The sequence below is a fragment of the Protobothrops mucrosquamatus genome, unplaced genomic scaffold (assembly GCF_001527695.2).
Source record: "Protobothrops mucrosquamatus isolate PMUCROS unplaced genomic scaffold, P.Mucros_1.0 scaffold286, whole genome shotgun sequence".
Classification (NCBI taxonomy): domain Eukaryota; kingdom Metazoa; phylum Chordata; class Lepidosauria; order Squamata; family Viperidae; genus Protobothrops; species Protobothrops mucrosquamatus.
In genome coordinates, this window is record NW_015386630.1 from 1,038,580 (window position 1) to 1,063,832 (window position 25,253).

Genomic DNA, 25,253 nt, shown 5'->3' on the forward strand with positions numbered 1-25,253 from the left:
GGTGCTTGTCCTTGGGAATGTCAACCCCGCGGTGAGACCCGAAGTGTCGGCGGCGGCAGAGCTGCACGTGGGTACAGCGCGGAGCTGCGGAGAGGAAAGCTGCGGTTACTTCTCATCCATCGCTGACCTTGTGATAGGTAGGAGGAGCGCCTACCCGGGCAGAAGCTGTTTTTCTAGTGTTAGAGCAAAAAGCTTTCCCCGCCGCTTCCCTGATTGTAGGCAAAGATGCTACACGTGTTTAGGGTTGTTTTCCTCTGATCGTTTCTCACGAGCAGGGAATCTAGGTAAATCCCTCCCTACCTTCTGCTTCCTGGCACAGGTTAGAGCCATGGGGAGGTGAGGTTGGGAATTCCATCCAGATGACAGGCAAAATTGGGGAACAAGTCTGCTGAAGATATTGTGGACCCTAAGTGAGAATCTATGCAATTGCCTAGATCAGGGCTTTTCAACCTTTTCACCCATTGTACCACTTTTAGGATATGGCAACATCCGAGTACCACCAGTCGCCTAGCAAGGTGTCAAAAACTTGATGACCAAAAAAAGGAAAAAAGTGATGAAGTACAGGTAGTCCTCGACTTACAACAGTTCGCTTAGTGACTGTTCGAAGTTACAATGGCACTGAAAAAAGTGCCCCCCGAGCCACAGCCGAGCAAGACACCTGCCTGCCCACCCGGTGGCGCTCTTTCTCCTGTCCGAGGTTTTCATTGTTGTGAGCATTTCTGTTGAGGATTGGCAGCGGGGGTGGGGTGGGGGGGTGTTTGGTTTTTATTCCCCCTGGCTGCTGGGTGGTTGCAGCAGGTTTTGGTCACTTCACATGACCCTGGGACACTGTGACCGTCATAAATATGAATCAGTTGCCAAGCATCTGAATGTAAATCACAAGACCCTGGAGATGCTGCAACATTCCAGCTGATTGGTGCTTCTTCAGGGCTCAGCAGAAGCACCAGGATCAGCGCCAAGTTCCAGCTGGAACCTGGCGCTAATCCTGGTGCTTCCGCTGAGCCCTGACAGCCCTGCAGCTCCAGCCATCTCTCGCTCAGGCTTGTGCGGTGCCACCGGTTCAGCTCATTCCCCTCCCCCGCTACCACTTTTCTAGGATGGTTGCGTACCACCTGCCAGGTGCCAATGTATCACAGGTGGTACCCGTACCACTGGTTGAAAAGCCCTGGCCTAGATCCCCTGAGGCTACAGAACATATGTCATCCCCATGCTATGGATAATCTGCCTTTTCTGGCTGATTGCGCATGGGATGAGACTGTTGGTATGCCAGACTTTTCCTAAGACACATATAAAATACACTTGCCATTAAACATTCTGATTATCTCTGCAAGATCTGTAACCCATTTGTCCCTGTAATTATGTCAACAGGTGTAATTTCTTTTGAGATGAGCACAGAAGGAGATTGCCACATTTGCTAAGGTCACAGCCTGCTCCTAAAGTTATTAGAAGGTTTTTGTCCAAAGTGCTCTGAACCTCCTTGAAGACTTTTGACATATATTTCTTGCACTATCTCTAAAGTAATTTAATTTTAGAGAAGGATATACAGTAAACCAAGGTCATCCAGTGAACCTATGGGGAAGAAGGAGATTGAGATTCAGGTTTCACTGGCCAGCAAGTGTTTTCAAACTCTAAAGAGGAGAAGCTCTATGACAGGGTTGTCAAACTGCTGGCCCATGGGCCGGATGCATCATAGCGAAACCGTGCCCACCCCATTGCCGGCAATGGCAAAAAAGTCATGATACATCACGATGTCACGTGATGTTGCGAGTTTGACACCCCTGCTCTATGATGTTTGTGTTCAGTCAAGTGTGACTCTTTGTGACTAGATCAACTTCAGTTTGTTAGAATTGCCCGTTAGTAATTGCTTCTTTGAATACTTGTAAGCTCATGTTTGTATCATCAATGATATGATCTAACTACTTATCTCTGACAATTATCTTTCTTTTTTCTGGAATGATGATCTTCTCCCCTAACTCCAAACTTCAGATTGTGTATCCAAAATATTTAACCTTTAATTTCATTATTAGTACTTCCAGCAATCAGCCTGGAATTACTGCATCTGATATGGAATGCCTAGAACCTTGCAAATTTTGAGATATAGCTGAGCCAAATTTTGATTTGGTGGCTAGACTTCTAGTCTAATTTTGACAAACAAGAGGGAGCTTTGATATCCTCCTCAATGAGTTACTATCCCCTTTATATGTGATTTGGAGTTTGCGAGATGATGCTTCCTGGTCAGAGAGCAATTGTGAGAGTGAATCTCTGATTCTTATCTAAGTCAGCAAATGATAGAGGTTTTTCAAGAGGAAGCCAACCAATGTCATATGTCCTAGTTTGTTGACATATTCAGTGTAAATAAAAAGTTTTATGCAGAGTGTTCTTGCAGCTTGTCTCTAATTAAAGTTCTGTTTTTTGGCCTACACCAGTGATGGCAAACCTTTTAGAGACCGAGTGCCCAAAAACTGGCCCCACCCCCGCTTCACCCCCTGCCCCTCCCCACTCTGCCCCCACCCCATCTCCTGCCCCGCCTGCCCGCAGGGCCACTCATTGCCCCCAGGGTTCGCAGATCGCCCAGGCAGCCCAGCAGCACCATGGCAGCCACACCCTCTGCCCGCACCCCACAGCATCAACTGTGCATGATGGGGCGTGAGGGCAGAGTCTTGTCTACGCTGCCTGGCTGCCATGTCTCTGGTTGCGCTGCTCCGCGTGGGCCACCCTCGGGCGCGACTCTCCTCCAGGGGGACTGCTGGTGAGGAGGGGGTTGCGGGGGGAGGTGAGGCTGGGGCAACGGCACGTGTGCCCACAGAGAGGGCTCCGAGTGCTGCCTCTGGCATGCATGCCATAGGTTTGCCACCACTGGCCTACACTATCCTAAGAATGGGTGGAAGAACTTAATTGAATGAGTATCAAGGCAATTAATATAATATTGGAGATGCTATTTGACATAAAATAAGGATGTGGCTATTGCTGGTGTAGTGTACTTATAGTGGTATGACTGGGCAGAGGTTTTGCATTATCAACCTAAAATAATGTTTATGGTTATGAGATTAAAAGTAGGGTTTTCTTGAATGAGGGTCAGTCTACTGAGAGGGGCAGTCTGGAGTATCTGCCTTGAAATTCTTCCTCAACTGCAGATAAACAAATTGGCTATGTATCTGGCCATTTTCTGTCTTTGGAAGAAAACCAGTTCTCTATCTCAGAATATGTAAGTTAGTAAAGAGCAAAATGATCTAGGGATTTCTTGAAGCAACTTATTTAGAGTAGGGGGATTGAGTTGTATCTCTTGTACTTGAGGGACCGCCACAGAGAAGGGGAGATTGACTTATTCCCCAGAGCACCAGAGGGCAGGACAAGAAGTAATGGGTAGAAGCTTGTTAAAGAGAGATACAACATAGGAGTAAGGAGAAATTTTATGACAGTGAGAACAATTAATGGAATAGCTTGCCTTCCAGAGTTGTGGATGCTCCATCACTGGAGATTTTCAAATGGACAACCATTTGACCAGGATGGAATTAAGACTCCTGTCTTGAGTGGGGGTTGGATTAGAAGACCTTTGATGTCCCTTCCATCTTATAACTCTGTAGTCTTTGTAGGATCCTTCCTTGGTGCTTTGTCCTTCATCCGCAAACATTCAGTCTTTGGTTGGCAAGCCCTAACAAGCCACTGCCTATTTTGCAATTGCCTTAATCCCACTAACTATGCAATCAAAATCCCTAGCCAGGATTAACTACTGAACCTGCTTATTTTCCAGATTTGTTCTTCTCTGTTTAGAATACTTTCCTTCATTGATATTTTCCCTCCCCAATTTTGTTTGTAGCATCAAAGCCTTTCATATAAAGAGAAGATAAATCAGTTGTGTAAACTCATCTTCTTTGTATCTTCTTTAAAGTGTCTTGCTCATTTAAGAGCTCTTGACGATTGCACAAAATAAAGCCCTTTAAAGAATAGATCTATTTTCTGCAGTCTTTCTGACTCTTCATTAATTTCCAGGTGAGCCTATTTTTGGCTAAACTTGAACTGCTAGATCACTGAGGCAATTTGGACCTAAGATTTCTCAAGTTACCAAGCCATTTCCATTACACTTGGATTTTTCTCTATTACTAGCATATACTGCTTCTATTTGTTTTCTTCACCTTTTGTCATTATAGATTGTATGCCTGCTGGTCAGGCCTATCCCAGCTTTGTTAGGTGCTTAACAATTATTAATCATGCCTAGATGAGAATGTACTCAAAGGTCAAAATACCAAAAGTTTCAGTTTGCTGTTAACACTTGGTTCATATTCTAAAATGCCAGAAGAATGGGCTACATAAATATTAACCATATTGAAACAGTATGGTTATGCTTTCCTTCATTTTGTCATTGCTATGGGGAGGCTTAAGCATCAGGCAGAGGAGCCACTGTTTGTGGTTTTCCAAAAAGGATAGGATGGTATCCAGTAGTTCTGGAGTCAATTCACTATGACTCTTCATATCCACACCCAGCAAGCTTGTTTTCTACAGGTAGACTGGTAGAACAATAGCTGGCCTGGCAAATTCTGCCTGGTGTCCTTAAACATACAGCAGTCAGACCACAGAAACCACAGACTCTCTCCCACACAAGGAACCTATGAAGATCTTCACAATGTGGTTATAAAAAAGAAGTCTGTCGTCTGTCTCTGCCATAGTTGAACTGCTGTACCATTTTGGGCTCAAAATTGCTAAGACAGTTGTCTTATAATGAATGGGCAGAGACTGTGATTTCAAAGGATGGCAATTATTCTGTTCACACTGAGCCCTTGTGTCTCCTGGTCTTTCTCACATTATCTGAGAAGGAAATTTGGTTTACAGGTTAAGCCTTATATTTAAGGCTTTCCTATCTTTGCTTTACACTTTATATGTCTCAAGGTCATTTTTCCACTGTCTCTTACTTGTATCAAGCTAGTTTCCTTCAGCAGCTGTTGTCTAAGCCTGGAAGAGGCCATTCTTCTGTCTCAGTAATGTCATTCCTCAGCATCTCAAGAGTTCTCACTTCGGTTCCCCTTGACTGCATATTTCTTCACTGATGCTGAGGGATTTGCTAATAACTGAGAGAAACTTGCCTGGTTTTTTCATAGGCTCCAAGAACCATAAATGACACATGGACTTATTTTAGAATAGTTTCCTTTATTGTTCTTCACCTATAGACAGAATTTTGCCAGACTAAGGCAACTCTGCATAACTAGGGATATACTCTGGGAAGAGCTAGAGAGGAACTGTTTTAACCCTCTTTCTGCCAACTCTGCCTCTTTGCCTTCAGGAAGGCAGCCCCTCCCTCCTGGAATCCAGGCTATATGTCTGGATTCTGCTGAAGGCTATTTTTAAAATTTCTGGATACTCCTTTTCTTTCATGAGACTGAAAACTCTTCCATGTTTAAAAGATAGATAAATTACCAGATGAAAGTTGGCTGAAGAATAGGCTTTGGAGAATGGCTTCAGAAAATCTCCCTCTGTTATCTGGACTCACAAAATAAATCAAAAAAGGATTTTTGTGATGAGATTCACAGAAGAAGCAGTATGGAAGAGAATCTGGACTCACAGAATAAATCAAAAAAGGATTTTTGTGATGAGATTCACAGAAGAAGCAGTATGGAAGAGAACGTTCATTTTTCCTGCCTGTTGTAAACACTGAGCCATCTGAAGGCCTTTTCATCTTTATCCATCACAGTAATTTCAGAGCATTAATTGCCATATCTTCTCTTTTCCAAGGAAAGTATTTTGTTAGCTCCAAATTACAGTACTCTGCGTATCTGTTTTGAAACGGGAATGATGGATGATATAATGTTTTGCATACCTCGGAGGTCAGTCATATATGCCTCAGTAATAAAAGCTAGAGAATAATTGCCAGAAGGCTTTTCAAAAAGGGCAATTACCATTTTTTTACACATAGGGTATATTTTCTTGTAGTTATAAAAAGAGTCCAGCTTCTTCTGTCATACATATAAAAAGCTTTTGACATCTCTTTCTCTGGAACCTATCAGATGAAGTGGTAATTGTATGTCACGGCTGTACAGATTAAAGATGGAGGCTCCCATAATTTAAAGATTCTTCATATTGATTGACATAGTAGGTTTATATGCATTCTATTAATGCTAGTAAAACTTAATTGGATTTTTTTTGTTTTGCTTACAAGAAAAGGATTCAGAAAACTAAAGAGTATGGAGGTTACCAGAAGAGAGAGACAGTTGATAAGTTTTTATTTATTTGATTTGTTCTTCTCACATATGTGACTCTGGATAGTTTGCAACAATTAAAAGCAAGCAACCAAAACATTAAAAATATTAAAATAGAAACAACAAGCATATAGCCATTTTAAAACCAATGTTAAAAACTCAGTTCAGCATAATCACAGCAGGTGACTACAGACCATAGAGTTGGGCAAAGGAGAAAAGGAAACACAAAAAAAGATAAGTTGTGTAAACTATAGAAAAGAAAGGAACAACATTCAAGGTTCTTATGCCAACCTTTCTATATTGAAGACTGGGAGAGATTTGTTCATCTGCCTGTAAACTAGAAATAATTTTTATCCTACACTAACTTTGCCTACAGTGTTATTGCTGAATCTGTTTTAGTTGCTTACAATTAATTGATCTTCTGAATAAAGGATATATAATATAACTTCCTCCATTTCTAGATGACCACACCTGAGCTCTGCACACAGGAAATTAATCTGCCAAGAGTAGAAGTCCTACTTTATCCTTTTTCTAATGGAGAGGGGGTTCATTGTAGGAAAGAATATTTTGTAATTCAAACTCAAATCTGCTATAGCTCAGGGGAGACTTACTGTTTCCTCTGCTATTTGCTTGTGCGAATGAGGCTTGACAATGTGTGTGTATGAGAGAGAGAGAGAGAGAGAGAGAGAGAGAGAGAGAGAGAGAGAGAGAGCATTCTAGGACAGAAAGCCTTGATTTGATACGTTTCTCCGGTTATAACCTCAAGATAGTCTACCTCACACATGCAAGCTAAATGGTACAATAAATATACCAGTTGTCTATTACTTGCTCTACTGGATCTTTCTTTCAGAATCTGGGTTGCTAGTGTCATAGTTGGCTGCCTTGGTGTGTATACTGGCATACTGTATTAGGAAAGATTTGTTGAATGTATCTCCTGCTGACTCTTCTGACTGCTGTTTTTGGCTTGTCCAGACAGAGTATTTTGCTCTGACTCCTTCACTCCTGGTGTGCAAGTTATCAACTCCACCCTGCCTCTGCTAATGGACCTTTGTGCAAAAGGCCAAACATGTTTTTGGCTTGAAGGGGTTACAACTGATTGCCAACATTTACCCTGCTTGGAAGCCTGCCAACTCTTGCTGGGTCAAGAAAACTTTCCTTGCTCAGTTCTGGGCCTTGAGATTCTGAGGTGACTGACTGAAGGTCAGAACATTGCATAGACTGAGCTTTTGTTGGAATTTGAAGTGACTGTCTCCTTGGACATTATATGCTCTGGCATTCTGTTCACTTGCATATTTGCATTTTCTTCTCTCTCCTCCAGATTGGCTATTCTTGATCATGCCAGCCTCAACAGGATCCTGGATATAAAGTACTTGCTTGGCACTTTGGTGATGGGCTGCTCTCTGCATTTCCAGCGGTGGACAAAAGAGAGCCTGATGCTCTGGTAGAATTCAGCTTAGCCATTCTATCCATGATGAGTGCTTCTACATTATGAACAAGAGTTATTAACAACACAGCTGGACTCTCCATCAGTTTCCACCAGCCACTACTTTTTTCAAAGGTGCCAGCACTTGTACCATGCCAACCATGAAGTTTACTGTGGCGGACTATGCTATTTTTGTGCTGCTGCTAGTCTTCTCTGTAGGGATAGGACTCTTCTATGCACTGACTGGTGGGAAGCAGCGCACTGTCCAAGAATTTCTACTGGCCAATCGTAGCATGACTTTCTTACCACTGGCTTTTTCATTACTTGCCACTTTCCAGTCAGCTGTGGCCATTCTTGGCGTCCCCTCTGAAATCTATCGCTTTGGGACTGAATACTGGTTCCTTGGTTGCTCCTATTTTCTGGGGCTTCTTATCCCAGCTCATGTCTTCATCCCAATCTTCTATCGCCTGCGACTTACCAGTACATACGAGGTAAGTGCTGGACGTAGACTCTGTGGACATAGAATACAAGAATTGGCACCAGCATGTTTAATATATTGTATTTTTTAGCTTTACAGAAACAAATAATATTTTTAAGAGTATTTTCCCAGGGGGAAAATGTTTGAAAAGGTAACATATAAGTAAAATGTATAAAAATACCTGCATAATGGATTAGAGTTATTGATAGCTTATTCTGTGTTTTCTGCTACAGTTGGAGGTGTTTAAGAGATAGCCAATGCTTGTGGCTTAGTTGGCAACATCTACTGTTATAAATTAATACAGAGTAAGGATACATCTATGGAGGTTTAGGCTTAACATGAAATATGGGGTGCAATTCTGTTGATGGGTATGTACTGCTTCCAGTTGCTCACACTCATCCTTTTGCCGGGATGGCATTTAGAAATTCCCTGAAGGATCCAGCTGTGCCATCAGACCTGGGGATCCCATGGAGCTAGCAAGATGGTGGCATTGTCCATAAATTATAGAGTGGCACTTCCTGCACTTTTATTTTTTTGGTTAATTGTTTTTATTTATATGAGTCTATTGTTTTAAAGTGAGCTGCCCAAAGTCATCTAAGTAAGATGGATGGCTATATAAATTGAAATAAATACATAAATAAATAATAAGCGTAGCCATGTTTTACAGATGTACAAAATATGCTAACCCAAAATGTTCTACCCTTATCTCTGCAGAAGTGATCGGATCTCAAAAATGGTCTATACTAACCTTTATTCACCCTGGGGAAGGATGCCATGGGCTGTATGTCTAAAGATAAACTTACTTCCCTTCTCATCCTCACAAATATAGATACTCTTGCAGCCCATCCTATTATTCTATCCCATCTCCCTCTCCCTGTAGGTAGGGAATATCAGAATATCAGAAGAAGCAAATTTGTAATTTGGGTTGGAAAGCAAATATAGGGCAATAGCAGCTGCACCAAATGGCAAAATTTTAGCATGGACTAGGAGAAATGCCAGGAGATACAGTTATATGCCTCCCAGGAAGTTTAGGCATTTGACCACTGATATCCACCTGTGTTTTGGTCTTACCTTTCTTCCCACGGAGCCAAAGTCTTGACCAAGAAAAGTTTATTAGGGTTGCATCTACCTGTCTTTCCACAATCCCATCATTTTGCCGGTTCTGTTTGTCCTCCTAGTATCTGGAGCTGCGTTTCAACAAGGTGGTGAGACTATGTGGAACAGTCACCTTCATCTTCCAGATGGTAAGTACAGAGATTATCTACATTGTTTTTCTGGTAATGAAAACAATATTTTCCTCCTTTTTAGATTTAGGTGCTAGACTTCTTGCCTTAGGCCAGTGTTTCTCAATCTTGACAATTTTAAGGCATGTGGACTTCAACTCCTAGAATTCCACAGCCAGCAATGCTGGCTGTGGAATTCTGGGAGTTGAAGTCCACATGCCTTAAAATTGTCAAGGTTGAGAAACACTGCCTTAGGCTGTGCTTTGGCTCTTCCCCCCTCATTTCTTATTTCTCTTTCTGCTTTGTAAATTCATTTGCCTCTCTAGCCAAGGATAGGCTTCCTGCCCTATTCAAATGACACTCCTGCACATTTTTCGAGTCCAGATATCTAATTTTTTATTTCCTTGGGACATTTTTGGCTTCATCAAACTCTTTCTGGAGTACCAAGGACTCATCGGCTTCCTGTTATCTTTTGCTCCACAGTATAGGGAGTGTGTGGATTCAAATCTGCCTTGGTGTGAAGGTCATTTTGTTTGTTTATTTTATTTGTTGCCCACCTTCATTACTTTTACAAATTAACAGAGGTGGGTAACAACTAAAAGGAGCTGTGGTGGCGCAGTGGTTAGAATGCAGTATTGCAAGCTAACTGCCCACAGCCAGGAGTTTGATCCTGACCAACTCAACCTTAACTCACTGTCCATTCTTCCAAGGTTAGTAAAACGAGGACCCAGACTGTTGGGGGCAATAGGCTGACTGTAAACCGCTCAGTGAATGCTGTAAAGCAGTGGTTCTCAACCTTTTTAATGCCGTGACCCCAACTGGTTGTAAGTCGAGGACTAAACCGGTCGTAAGTCGAGGACTAAACCAGTCGTAAGTCGAGGACTATACTGGTCGTAAGTCGAGGACTACCCAACCGGTCGTAAGTCGAGGACTTTCCCTGCCCAGGAGCGCCGCGCATGCGTGGTTCTGCCCCCTGCGCCGGCCGAGGCGTAGCTGGCAAGCGGCAGAGACGGAGCAGGCCGACCACCAGCTGGCCCAGCCCAAGGGAGGTAAGGCACCCGCCGGAAAAGGGGGAAAAAATGGCAGACAAAAAAAAATGACGGACAAAAAAAATGGCGGACAGCCTTGCTTGGCGACCCCCATGAAATGGTCGATCGACCCCAAATGGGGTCCCGACCCACAGGTTGAGAACCACTGCTGTAAAGCACTATGGGCCAGTATATATGTCTAAGTGCTATTGCTATTGCTAATTTGTAACCGTAGTGCAGCATATGTTTTTTTAATATCTCTTTTATGGCTTTTGAAGAAACTTCAAAGTATAATTGTTAAAAAATGACAATTATGTTCTGACATTTTGAGGTACAGAGCAGGTAAACATTACATAGTAAGTCCTACATAGCATAGTTGAAAACTTCTTGAAATCTCTCACCAAAATTCTAGGGCAACTCACTTTCTCAGCCAAATAATTGCCTGGCTCCTGTGAAGGCAAAAAGTAAGACTATTTGATGGAAAAGTTGCATTAAAATGCATTACATAATAATATATTTTAAATGGTCCCTGAGGTTTGTTTTTCCCTCTCCTGTTTCTAAATCTCAGGGGAAGATACACCTTGAATTTTATTTGAACAAAGAACTTGTGGAGGTATTGGAAGGAGAAGGCAATAGACATAGGTCTCCTTGTTTGTCTTTCCTTCTACCTTCCTCTGACGTGAGTTTCATAGAGCCAGCTGTGGTCCAGCAACAGTGGTACTGATTTTGTCTCCATAGGTGATATACATGGGAGTGGTCCTTTATGCCCCAGCCTTGGCTCTCAATGCAGGTGAGTAAAGTGCCACATTCTTGAGGACCCAATGGGAATTTAGGGTGGGAAGTTCTTCTGAGCTATAATGAGGAACAAAGATCTGCTCAAAGAAAGCTAGCACTGGTTGACCCCAAAGCCTGGTTTGACCTCAATGTGAACAGATGATGAACATTTCTCTCTTGCTGGGAAGAGGCTTTCAGCAATTAGGCCCTTCCCTGACAGTTCTTTCTTGGTTGCAGTGACCAACTTTGACATCTGGGCTTCAGTGCTGACCATAGGCTTAATCTGTACCCTCTATACTGCCCTGGTGAGTATTCTCTTGAAGAAAAGGGGATAAGACAGTTTCCCCCCTTATACCACCCGAACCCCTTGCTATTTGTCCTTGTTGGAGATCCAGCTTCTGTGCTGTGAGGATTCCAGATTATTTTCATCTTGCTCCCCTTGTTGACAGCAGATTCTTTCTTTTTGTAGGGTGGACTCAAAGCTGTGATCTGGACAGACGTGTTCCAGACCTTTGTCATGTTTGCAGGACAGGTGGCTGTGATTGTAGTGGGTACTGTTAAGGTTGGCGGCATAGATCGTGTTTGGAAGCTGGCTGCTGACAAAGGCAAGATATCAGGCATTGAGTAAGTGAGGGACATATTTTCTTTCCTGTCTACACAGTAGTAACTGAAGATCTCCCTCTCAGCACTCACATTTGTGTTCCCCTAAGTGCAAGCAACTTAGTTCATATGCATACACATGCCTGATATTCCTATGACCCTTGACTTTTCTCTTTAATAGTCTGAATCCTGACCCTTATGAACGACACACCTTTTGGACTCTGGCTTTTGGGGGCGTATTCATGATGTTGGCTCTCTATGGGGTAAACCAGGCTCAAGTCCAACGGTATCTAAGCTCCCGTTCAGAGCGCCACGCTGTGTTGTGAGTGTGACACTTGTGGGCTACTGGGAGGGTTGGGGAATTACAGTGCTGGGTACCTCAAGAAGCTCTATAGATGCTTCACTTGGCTGAGTATGGAACCAGGGCTTGGGGTGGGGAGATGATACATTTAGCAGATGGCTGAAATGTGTAACTAGTTAAATTAATACTGTCCCTTCTTTTCTTGTTCTCTTTAGGTCCTGCTATGCAGTGTTCCCCTGTCAGCAAATTGTGCTCTGCCTCAGCTGCCTCACTGGCTTAGTCATGTTTGCCTACTACCAAGACCATCAGTTGACACAGGAGCAGCTCAACGCTTCACCTGATCAGGTCAATCAAATTCTTACATGTGCACAATTGGGAGCTAGCATGTGGGACAAGATTTACATTATTCTCTTACTCAAGCCTTCTTTTCTGCACTTTCTGAAGAGTATCTTCCTTCCATTCCCATATCCATACATGTGCATGCAGACCACCAGCCTAATGGGTAAGAGAAAATGTCTTGTTTCACAGAGACTGGCAGAAATCCATGCATGATGAAAAGTGAATGTGTTCACCCTGAAATCTGATGATGGGTAATAGTGATATCTTCAGGTACTTTGCGATGCCCTTTCTCTTGTGTGCTATCCTGGAAACATTTTGCTTGCTTGCTTTGCATCACACAATGCCCGTGGCAGTCCTTTGCACCAATCTGATCCTCTGTCCTTTCATCTTTTTTCTCACCCCACATCCTCCTTTTTGCAGATGGTCCTCTACTTTGTGATGGATGTGCTTCAAGATGTGCCTGGCTTGCCTGGTCTCTTTGTAGCTTGTCTCTTCAGTGGCTCCCTAAGGTAAATCCTTCTTTCCTTTTTGGACGCAGGATCTGGGCTTGATGTAAGGGGCCCCTGGTTTACTTAGTCCTCCTATCTTTCCCAATCCTCTCATCTCAACAGCACCATCTCCTCAGCCTTCAATTCACTGGCAACAGTGACCATGGAAGACCTGATTCGCCCATATGTGACCAACATTCCTGAGAGACGTGCCACACTCTACTCCAAATTGTTAGGTGAGTGATGCCTGTCAAAGTTTGTGGTCAAATGCAGTCGTAGGGCATCCTTTACCTGCCAGCATTCAGTTTGGCTCTATTGTCTTGACATTTTCTCTTCCCAGCTCTGGGCTATGGTCTTCTCTGCCTGGGCATGGCTTACATCTCCTCCATGATGGGTCCAGTGCTACAGGTAAGAAGTGATCATTAGATAGGAAAGCATGTGGAGAAGAGGTTTTTCGCCCCCAAAATATGTGGCATTATGAATTGTCCTCTTTACAAGGTAGACCCAATCTGGAAAACTAGAATTGTGCTTTTCTGAGATAGGCTATTCGTGCAAGTCTGCCTGTGTTTTCTTCTCTTGTTATAATCCAGAAAGTCAGGACGCCAATCTTTTTTTAATACTTTCTCCCCCCTACCCCCACCCCCTAACACCTGCTTCTTCTATTCTTGTTGTTCTAATAGCTTCTGGATGCCTTCTCCAAGGTCATCTCAATGACTTCAAAGCAGTTCATTGCTTTGAAGGTGTTATAGAAATGTGGTTCTTTCTCTGGGATATGAGATAGTTTCTTTTCTGTAGTTTCCTTTTTGTGAGTGAAGTAAGTTTTTTGTAATTGTTCACAGACTGATAAAGGTTACATAATTGGCCATCTGCAAACTTCTCCATTATCAGTATGTATATACTTCATTGCAGTCAGTGCAAAAAGATACAAAACAATATGAAAACAATATTTTCATAGATACCCAAAATTAAAATTGACAGTGTTTTTCGTTGTGGTAGCTCTAAGAACTTGTAGCTCTAAGAAACATTTTTAGAGATGTTAAAGTTCCAATCTAATAATATAAAGCAGATTAAATTCTCAGAACAGGTGGAATCAGTGGTGGGATTCAGCCAGTTTGCACTACTTCGGCAGAACCGGTAGCTATTTTTTTGTTGCCCAGGCCCAGAATAGACTTCTGGAAGCGGCATCCACACAGAGAACCAGTTGTTCACATATTTGAATCCCATCACTGGGTGGAATATCTGTTAACAAATGATAAAATTAACTAACTCAACAGTAGACTCATGTTTCTTTATGCTGCTGATGGATGTTGGTTTTAGAAATTTTCAGGCCCTGGCAGAGTATTATATGGAGGAAAAGTCCAGAATAACTACTCCAAAACTAAAATCATGCTTTCCTCAAAGGGACTTAGATGACCTAAATGTTTGTAACAGATACACAATACTGTAGATCATGCAATAGTAGCGAATATTTGTAGCTTGGGTGTAGGATGAGGGTGAAGGTTCGTTCTCCGAGCTTGTGGGTTGGTTTCTGCTTGTTACCAGGTTACACAACATCTTTAGTGGAGTTAGGGGATGTCGATGTCAGTGTTTTTTCTGTTTATAAGGGCTTCAGGTGTGGATGGCAGCCACACACCCACACCTGAAGCCCTTATAAACAGAAAAACACTCAAACTGACATCCCCTAAACTCTGCTGAAGATATTACCTAGCCTGGAAGCAAAATATTCGGAAACCAACCTACAAGCTCGGAGAATGAACTTTCACCCTCACTGTAGACTATATGAACTAGATTTCATCCTATAAATATTTCAATGTATGTAATAATGCAGCCTTCAGAATCAAGCATATATTTCTAATAAGATCAACAATAATACTAAGATCATATTCTGGGCATTTTTTTCACACTAAAAGAGACAAGGGCATGTTTGCTGCCTTAGAACTCTTTAAGATTAAATCCATTTCCAAGATGCTATGTAGGTTATCCTTGATTTAGGATTGCGGTTGAGCCCTGAATTACAGCCATAAGTCATGGCAGTTGTTAAGTGGGTCACCCTGTGACTATGCCTGATTTTGTGATTTTTTTGCGGTGGTCATTAAGTAATGTCATGGTAGTTAAACACATCCATTATATCCAGTGGGCGGTTTTTTGCCCCAAACCAGAAGTAAATACTGGAAACTAGCAAAAAAATGCTGAAAATCATGGACATGTGACTGAGGGATACTTCAAATAGCCATAAATGTGAGCTGGTTGCCAAACACCCAAAATGTGATCATGTGATCACAGGGGGAGGTGTGTGTCTCTATGTGCGTGTGTGCATGCGTGCATGCACGTGGCCATCAGAATTTGAAATCAGCTCATAAGTAGTTCTGGGGAGGTCTATTGTAGCTTCAAAGGATCGCTAAGCAGATGGTTGTTAAGTGAGGACTACTTGTGCTGCTGTCCAGCATGTGCAGTATAATAATTTAAAGCTGTTATATATTATCCACTCTAGATTTCTAACTGTGCTATTTCAGGTACTTTTCTGTGTTCTGAAAATAGCAATTTCCTTAGAAATTAGAATGATACTTCTGAAATCAAGATTCTGTGTATGCCTACTTTTGGCTTAAACTTCACCTTTCCAGTGACTTCCCAGATGCTACAACCCTTTTTTAAGAATTTTTCCTCTTTGTGGGAAACTAGGATGCCAGTACAGCTTTTCTTGACAAGCTGTGTTGGCCATGGAGATGTTAAGAGTTAGAGACACAATGCTGCAGCATGTGTTTGATATGCTGTTCAGGTAAATCAAGGTGATCTAGGTAATTGGCAGAATGTAAACAAGAAACCCTTCATGCCAACAAATTATCTGCTTATCATTACTTTTCTAATACACTGCAAAGCTCTCTCTCCCGGGTCCCCTCTGCAATTTAGGAGTGAAGGTATAAAAATGTCCTTTTTGCAGAGCAAGCTTGCTCTTGTAACTTAAAGAAAACTCCAGCCTGTGTGTTCCTTCTATAGCAACCTGCACCCTATCCCAGTGATGGCAAACCTTTTAGAGACTGAGTGCCCAAACTCCAACCCAAAACCCACTTATGCATCGTTGAGTGCCGGGTGGGTGTGGCCCATTGGCTGGGTGTGACCAATTGGGTGGATGTGGCCCATTGGGTGGGCGTGGCTGCGATGGTAATGGCAGACTGGGTGGGACTAAAAAGTTCAATCAATTCCAACTTTGCAAGATCTTTCCCCCCCCCCCCCGTGAGAAGTTGAAATTGACTGATTGAACCTTTTTTTTTTTTTTGCACACGGAGGCGGAGGCCTAAAGCGAAAAGGTTTTATAAAACCCAGCTGAAGGCCTAGGACTGGGGTGACGGCGCGCGTGCCCACAGAGAGGGCTCTGAGTGCCGCCTCTGGCACCCGTGCCATAGGTTCACCACCACTGCCCTATCCCAATAAGCTATCTTTGTTAACATAATTCCATTATAATTAAAAAGACCTGTCTCCTCATTGGCTCATAAGAAGGTTGTAGAAATAAAATTAAAACATCTCCACCTTAATGTACATATGGATAAATTGGTTCTCCAAATAATGGGATTGTTGTAATCCCAGTCGCTTCTTCTTCTTCTTAAGAAATCTTGCGAAAGAGAACTGTGGAAAAAACCATGTTTGGAAAGAATCGCTTCAGCTTTTAGGCATCTGTCAAAGAGTATGGTATTTTTTTCTCTGTTGGCTTTCTTTGTTGGTGGTATCATCTGCAGTGCAGAATCAAAATAAACTCTGGCTTCTTCACAAAGAGGATTTTATTGTAATGCAGTCCCACATCATTATCCCAGAAAGGAGAGAAGCATTTTAGCCCTATCATCTGCTTTTTTTTATAATATATTCTTCACTGATTTTCCTTTTGCGTGCTGATGGGCAATATCTTGTCAAAGTGACAACTCAATCTTCCTGGCCCCTTTTTTCTTCTCAGAACATAATCCTTGCTCCTCCTTCCCATCTTTCTTCATTTCTTTTGCCTTCCTTTGTTACTTGCTTTTTTATTTCTTTTTCATTCTCTTTTACTTTTAGTCTTGTTCTTCTTTGCCTCCCGCCCCCCTCGGCCCTTTCTGAGCTGACATGAAGGACCTAGGGGCTGAACAACTGGCCAGCTACTTGATGCTCTTCATCTTTTTCTTCCTCCTTCTCTGTTGCCATTCCCTAAATTGCCCAACCACATCTTTACAATCTACTTTCTTGCAACTTTGGGAAACAACTACAGCAGCATGAGCCTATTGCCACAAAGCAAGTGCTTGCAAAATCTGTGGTTACTAAAGGTATGGAGGACTCTATCCCAAAGATACAACAGAAATGTAGCAAATTTACTGTCATGTGTCTGATTAACGAAACACTTAAAAGGACTTTCAGGCATATTTCAGGCGTTGACATTTACATTGTTTTACATACTTTACAAATTACATTACATACTTTTTTTCCAGTGCAGTCACCACAAATTCACAACATTTGTGCCCAGTATGCCAAATTGATATTTTACCCGGAGAATAATAATTCTGCCTTTTCTGCCTATATGGCTGCCATTATATAAAGATGATTTCCCAAAATTTGTTAGCCCTGACCCTTAATCCTAACCTTTAAACAGCAGGGCCATGCTTGAGAGCTCTGAAAATTGAAGTCTATATATTTGGAGGGCACCTAACTTGGGGAAGGTTGCCGTATGGACCATAGATGACATCAAATGAATCATAATTAAATACAGCTCTCATAATTAAACATTAGTTGCCAGAGTTTTCAGGAAGTAATGAGGGAATTTCTCTTTCCTGACGCCCTAACAAAAACATTGAACAATTTTTCCGGCTCAGCCATTAGAACTGGAGCTTGTGGGCCAGACTGGATTTGCTTATTTTAACAAAGATATAGCATTTTTGTGTTTCAGATACCTTATCATATATTTACTGAGAATAAATAATAAAGGGAAGAAGTAGAGGTAGCTCAGTAATCTGCTTTTCATGCAAGTCCCAGATTCAATAAGGAGCATCTGCAGGCAGCACTAGATAGACCAATGATCTGATTCAGCAGAAGGCAGGTTTTCATGGGAAAAACCCCAAATCAAACCCCTCCTTTTTTCCCCTCTTCTAAGGCTGCCATCAGCATCTTTGGCATGGTGGGAGGACCATTGCTGGGACTATTCTGCCTGGGCATGTTCTTTCCTTGTGCCAACTCTGTGGTAAGTGTTGCTACCCCAGCGGCTGGGCAGATCCTCATACTATCCCCAATGTCAGATTCAGCATATATGTGCACATACATGCACCCTTCACCTGGCAATGCATCTGGTGGAGGATGGTGACAAGATAGGTTTCTAATAGTATTGCCAAAAAACAAGCTTACAAAAGTGCTGGCTTTGGTGTGTATTAGTATACTCAGAAAACCTGTTTGGATGAAGTTAGCATGTGATGCAAAGAAAAAAAAGCTGAGTCAGCAATGGGGCAAGAGAAGATCAGTATTCATCTAGCTGGAACTGGCTTGGATGAAACTGCCCTGTCTCAATGAAACTGCCCTGTCGTCTTTACAGAGGACGTTCACCTTCTGTCCCAGCTGCTGGTCACAGAGGCAAGAGCCTAGAGCAGCTGTACAAAATAGAGCTTATCTGGGAACATTCTGTTATTTTTTGTTTTTTTTCAGCTCCTGCAGGTAGAAAAGAGGACAGAAGGTGAATGTCTTCTGCTATCTAATTTGATTATCATTGGTGTTTATTTTCAGTCTCCTCAAAGAAATTGGTGAAGATGGCTGTTCCCTATTTGCCCAGGCCATTTTTTTATTCTTTTGATCATCTGCCACTGCTTCATAGGGCTTATTTAGAGATTGCAGTAGATTCAGCCTGCCATATTGGGTGAACCCAGCCAGTATATGTTCAGACCTTTTGGGGATAACCCTTTCTTTGCATGTGGGAAAGCCCCTCACACTTTACTCCTTGTTTCTCTACAGGGTGCTGTAGTTGGATTAATTGCTGGGCTGGCCATGGCATTTTGGGTGGGCATTGGAAGCATGGTTATCAACTACCAGTCTGTGTCTCCTAATCCCACTGTTTTAGCAACGGATGGGAATCTGACTACTGCTGTCATGACAACATTGTTGACCTCAACAACAGCTCCAGAAAGGTAAAAACAAGAAAGATGTTCTTGGCCCAACATCTTCTGGGCTGAAGTAAAATCCAACTTTCATACTCAGAATTCCTGTCAAGTAGGGTTTGCCTGCTCACTGCAAAATTCTATGTTGTTTTGTTAGGATGGTGGTAGTAGAACAGGCATGTCAAACTGCGTCATGCCGAAACCGCGCCCACCCCATTGCTGGCAATGGGGAAAAAGTTGCGATACGTCATGCAATGTCACATGATGTCACGGGTTTGACATGCCTGTAGTAGAAGAAACCTTGCCTGAGAAGCAAATGTTTAGGACATGTAGGGAGGAGATTCCTCTCCAAAATGTTACTCAATTTCTTAAGTTTCACCAAAGGTCACAGCCTGAACTTTAAACTTACTTTCCTTTTGATGCTTTCTCCAAGAGAAAGTTCTCGCCTTGCCCTGCTTCTTTTCTAGCAATTACTTCAATTATTGACTTATTCACAGTTCAGAACATTTTCCAATGTTTGTTTAACCTAAACACTGCTTCCACAAGATGTTTAGCTGCCCTGTGCATATGCAGTATCCATTGCATGACATGTTCCTCTTGGACTTTCAACATTGCTCTTATTTCTCCCCTGAAAACATGTTCCCACAAGTGAATGCTTGAATTATTGGTAGGTTCAGATTAGCCCGGACCTTAAACATATTTGCATGTTACAAAAAATAACATGTCCAATCAATGTTTCAACTCTTGAAGGTGCTTTCAAATATTGGGTAATTCTTACTTCATTCTCTAGCTAATTCTTTCTAGTTCTTCCTTATCACCTCTTTCCTATTTTTCTTCCTCACAAGCCCATTTTTATCTTTTCAGTGAGTCTTTTTAATTATTTTAATTATTTATTTTTTTCTTTTATAACTTGGACTGTCCATTTATAGATAATAATTAAGCACTGATATATGTAGCTCAGAGAGAATGCCTTATGAGCAATGTAGTTCCTGGTTTCAAACCTTCCATGTTTATTTATTTATAAAGCATAGGCAACGTAGAACCAGGATAATAAATTATCAATATGGAATTGCACTTAACAGAATAGCAGAAAAGAACAATGAAAAGTTTCTTGGGGGGTGGTGGCTTGTATAAGTGAAAGTATCATGAATTACAAAATTCTCTCTTACCACCATTATCATAATTACTGTCCACTTACCCTCCTGGCTTGAGAGGCCAGGATCAAATGAGGAGATCTGGAAGACAATTGTATTGATCAAGCTATATGGATGAGAGGAAGCCTTTGACTGCTTTTCTTGTAATATATAAGTGTTAGTAATGGCCAACTTTATAAGATTATTATAAGAATTGGAACATGTTGTTAAAAGTCACAGTTGGACCAGATTAAAGAGTCATCTAATCCGACAGTTTGCTTTTCACAATAGCCAACTGAGAAAAATTCATAGATAAGACAGACCACTGCTTTTTCATGTATTTGTGTTTTATAACTGTTTTCAAAACAGTTTTCAATAACTGTTTTCAAAACATTTCTCAACTGGAGACTGCATCTATCACTTTAGCTAACAGCCAGTGATAGATCCATTCTTTTTGAGCTTCTTTCTCATTTTTTGGTTAAATCTGTGTGATTTTCATTGAGCATGTTGTTTCTGCTCCCCTACTGCATTTCGAAACCAACTTGCCTTCTTTGAGCTACTTGCTGCTAATGTTGGTTTCTGGACATTAGTTCTTGAGGGACAGAAAACCAGGGGCTGCAATGAGACTGAAGTAATGCAGTGATTGCTGTATAACTTAAAAGAGGCTTGTGGAACTGCCTGTTTGGGAACCTGGATTTGTTCCACTACTAGCCTGAGGAGATGTTTGAATAGAATAGCTCTTGACATGTATCTCTTTGCATTCTTTCTAGGCTCACAGGGTTGCGGAAGTTTTACAATTTATCATACATGTGGTACAGCGCACACAACTCTACTACGGTTGTTGTGGTAGGGCTGCTAGTCAGTCTTCTCACCGGTACGTAACATGTTTAAATACAGAGGATCTAGAAATACCATCCAGAACATAAAAGCCAAGCCCCAAGTATATATGGGTGCATATACATGCAATTTGCATGGAGAGGCCATCAAGGGTAGGTCTTGTTGGGAAATTGAGCTTGGATACGCAAACATAGCTTGCCATCGTTTTACACATATCATTACATCTGCAGAATGGAGAACTTGAGAAGAGAGTGAGAATGTGTCCCTTTTTATTTCCATTGTAAACCGCCATGAAAAGAAAGGATGCAAATGTCAGGAATAAATAAAATGAATAAAATCAGGTTTTGATATTGGTATAGATGGGAGTCAAATGCTTGCGGTGCTAAGAGATGGCTGAAAAACCAAGGAAAAAGGGGTTTGGTCTTTCAGCCAATTCTTCTTGTTACTGGTCTATTCCCACAATTCCCACAAATTCTTATCATTGGTCATGCCACTGAATCTGCTGGGAATAGAAATCCAAAACATGAAGGGAAACTAGGTTGTCTAAATCTTGTCTTACAATGTTAGATTGCCTTAGGATAGCATTCTATTTAGTCCTTAATGCAGGGACGTTAGGTTTCCTCTTTTTTTTTTACTTGGTAGGAGATGTAAATCTAAGTTCTGCAAAGAGTTGCTTTCCATTCCTGATAACATTACTATTGCTACTCCTGGAGTCAGCAGGCAGAGGAACTGCCCTAAAAGGTTTCTGCTTCCCTTCCCTTCCTTTGCTAATGCCATGTTTTTTCCCTCACAGGCCCAACACGTGGAAAGGATGTCAATCCCAAAACGATTTTTCCAGTGCTGCCGCGATTACTTTGCTGTTTGCCTGCAAAGTACCATGAAATGCTCCGTTGTGGAGTACGTGACCCTGCAGAGGTGAGATTTAAGTTTATTAATCCAGAGGACAAGGAACAGTGGCCATTATGGAGGAGCAAATCTTAGTTCCATACTAGGAGAAATATCCTATCATTTAAGCACAATTTGGCAGTCAAAGCAAGGGAGAACTTTCCTTCACTGAGAAAGTATTTAAGCAGAGGCTGGAAGGCCATTAATGAGGATTCTGTAATTTCAGATGATGCATTGAACACAGACTTGATTATAATTAGACTAAGCGACCCAGGCATTTGGTGTATTGAGGGATACATTTGGAATTTTGAAAACATGCTGTGGGTGCTCCCACAAAATGGCTGTCAGTTGGGTTTCCCTACTAGGAAATAAAGTAATTACAAAATATCAATTTATCAGAATGTGGGCTGTAGAAGTGACCTGCCTTGGATGTCGTCTCTTTTAGAGTCCTGAATACAATGAGGCGTTTTTCTTCCACATGACCCTGTTAGTGGACTGAAGGTTAAATAAAACAGTCATTGCAGAAAAGCTTTAAAGTATGTCTCCCAGTAATGCTATTCTAAATGAAGCTGTTGGGAGATAATTATTGAAAAGAATTGACTTGGTAGCCTAGAGAGATTCTCAGGCTTTTTCACTCATGAACTTCGTTAGTTTCACATTTTTAGACTTGTTCTTTAATACTGCCAAGCTTCCGTCTTTGCTCTCCCTGGCCTTTTATACTGTGCAGTACAATGTCTTTTAGAACTACAGATACTCCTCGACTTTCGACCACAATTGACCTCAATTTTTCTGTTACTAAGCGAGATGGCCGTTAAGTGAGTTTGGGCCCATTTTATGACCTTTCTTCCCACAGTTGTTAAGCAAATCGTCACAGCTGTTAAATTAGTAACTCGGTTGTTAAGTGAATCTGGCTTCCCCATTAACTTTGCTTGTCAGAAGGTCACAAAAGGCGATCGATTACATGACCGCAGGACACTGCAACTGTCATAACTATGAACCAGTTGCCAAGTATCTGAATTTAGTCATATAACCATAGGGATGCTGCAATGGTCATAAGTGTGAAAAATGGTCCTAAGTTACTTTATCAATGCCATTGTAACTTCAAATGGTCACTAAACATATGGTTGTAAGTCAAAGAGTATCTGTATAGTGTCTTAAATTGCTGCATGAGGACAAGCAGAGATAATTTGGGAGTTTCCTAAGGCAGCTTTTCTGAAAAAAGTGGGGTTCTATCCAAAAATGAATCTTCCTTGGTAACTTGGACAACATCTCCTGTTCCTCACCTTCTTCATTTCTTCTGTGCTTCAGTCAGCATAGGCCAGTGATGGCGAACCTTTTAGAGACCGAGTGCCCAAACTGCAACCCAAAACCCACTTATGCATTGTCGGGTGCTGGGTGGGTGTGGCCCATTGGGTGGGTATGGCTGCAGTGGTAACAGCAGTGGGTGGGACTAAAAAGTTCAATCAATCAATTCCAACTTTGCAAGATCTTTTTTTTCCCCGCGAGAAGTTGAAATTGACTGATTGATTGAACCTTTTTTTTTGCACATGGTGGCGGAAGCCTAAAGCGAAAAGGTTTTATAAAACCCAGCTGAAGGCCTAGGACTGAGGCGACGGTGCGTGTGCCCACAGAGAGGGCTCTGTGTGCCACCTCTGGCACCCGTGCCATAGGTTCGCCACCACTGGCATAGGCTGTCTCTTCTCCTTCATGCTGTAATGCCCTCCTATTCCTGCAGCCTTTCTGTACTGACCCATCCCAGCAAACTCTTCTCTTGAATCCTCCAGCAATTCCTATCTCCTCAGAGCCTCCTCCTCTCCAGCAAATCCTTTTCAATCCTGTGACCTCTTGACTCGGTGGCTCCATACCTCATTGGTCAGTCTCTGCCTGTCCTTAGTCTCGTTTCTTCGTATTTAATCAATTCCTGCAATTTCTCTGTGGCAGGGATTGAATCTTCAGGATTTTTAAAATAGTTACATACGAGTTGGAGGGTGGGGTGTGATGGCATAATGGGGAAGTTATGATACTAGTGTGTTAAAAAAGCAGTGTTACAGACGCCTTGAGGATAGTTGACCTGTGGCTTCTTATTTTTTTAAAGGATGCTAGTTGCTCAGACCCAACCTCTTTGGGAGTGGAGAAAATCAACAATGGTTTGGCAAATGGATTGCCAAAAGGCCTGCCTTCCGGAGTCAATACAGAGGAAGCTGAAGCACCTGAAGGATTCTCCCGGGTAGATGGAACTCATACTTATGTCTTGCAGGAGACTACCCTGTGAACTGTACGGAACAAAGAGACTAGTGGGGAAGCACAGCAGGGATCTGTTTTGATCCAGGTGAGGAATCCCAGAATTCCTGGTACTAAAAACATTCCTTGTCATCTTGGCATATCATCTACTGAATCCTGGGTTCTCTTACACAACCTTGGATGGTTGCCAGGCCAGTCAGTCTATCCCTTTTGGACAATGTTCTCTCCTGTTTGTGGAATGTTTTTCTTCCAGGCTTTTTCTCCTGCTCTTTCCATCTCATGTGCATGTGCCAAATTCTCTGAGAGATAGCTAGGTACTTCTTCCCCCATTGGATACTTCATGTCCAATGAGCCATGGTTTATTTCCATGGTTTATTGACCCTACTATTATCCTTAAAGATCCAATCTCTTTTTTCCACTTGTATTTATACCTTTTGTCAGGTGTAAAGGTGGGCTAACAAAAAAAAAGCCATTTTATCATATAATAGTATCCAGCTGCTGTTGGGATCCCAGACCCATCTTTCTCCCTTGAAATGTCTTGCAGCATCAAGCTACCAAAGGAAGGGCTGGATCTAGCCAACATAGGCTCTCCACAAGTCTAACCAGCAGGGACAGAGGAGAGCCTACATGGATCCATTCCTAACTCTAGCACTTGTGAGGGTATTTTGGGAGCATAGACATTCATATGTTCCTGGTGTCTCTTGTCACAAAGAATGTGACTCCTGTTCTCTATAAGGCTTTGCCTAAAAGCCAGTTTGTTCTGTTTCTGTACTCTGTATTTTATGTCTGTGAGAAATGTATATTTTCCTAATCCTTGTCTTTCTGACACTTGGCAATTATTTTTGCTGTCAGTAAAAATGGTTATTGTTTATGTTTGTTGCTTCATATTTGCAGTCTGCAAACCCACTTTGTCATCTCACTTGCCCCCAGCTTTCTCAATCCCCTTTTTCCATCTCGGGGAGGAGTCACTGTGCTTAATAAATACCACAAAAAAGGGCTACAAGTGAGGTTCTAATATTACTGTTCTCTGAGCATCACACATATTTTATCTCCTGGTAAGAGATATCTTTTTGAAGTTCTTCACTAAATTAGTAGCATCCATTGCAATGGTGAGAAATTTCCTAGGCAGAATTTCTAAGAAAAGGCAAAGCAGTGAGAATTCTGGATGGATCCATTGCAAGGAGGAAGGACATTGAGAATGCTACATCTTCCAGACACCA

The 25,253-nt window shown here is 42.0% G+C and overlaps 1 protein-coding gene across 1 annotated transcript; it reads left to right on the forward strand.

Moving 5' to 3' along the window:
• Positions 1-24,902, forward strand: SLC5A6 (solute carrier family 5 member 6). The gene is made up of 16 exons (XM_015814821.1): positions 1-137; positions 7,507-8,102; positions 9,268-9,333; positions 11,079-11,130; positions 11,352-11,419; positions 11,584-11,738; positions 11,896-12,036; positions 12,231-12,360; positions 12,775-12,863; positions 12,966-13,078; positions 13,183-13,250; positions 17,950-18,036; positions 18,795-18,967; positions 20,841-20,944; positions 21,701-21,822; positions 23,888-24,902. Exons 2-16 carry the CDS (start codon positions 7,764-7,766, stop codon positions 24,062-24,064), a joined length of 1,884 nt encoding a protein of 627 aa, XP_015670307.1. The 5' UTR covers positions 1-137; positions 7,507-7,763; the 3' UTR covers positions 24,065-24,902.
• The last annotated feature ends 351 nt before the right edge of the window (positions 24,903-25,253 follow it).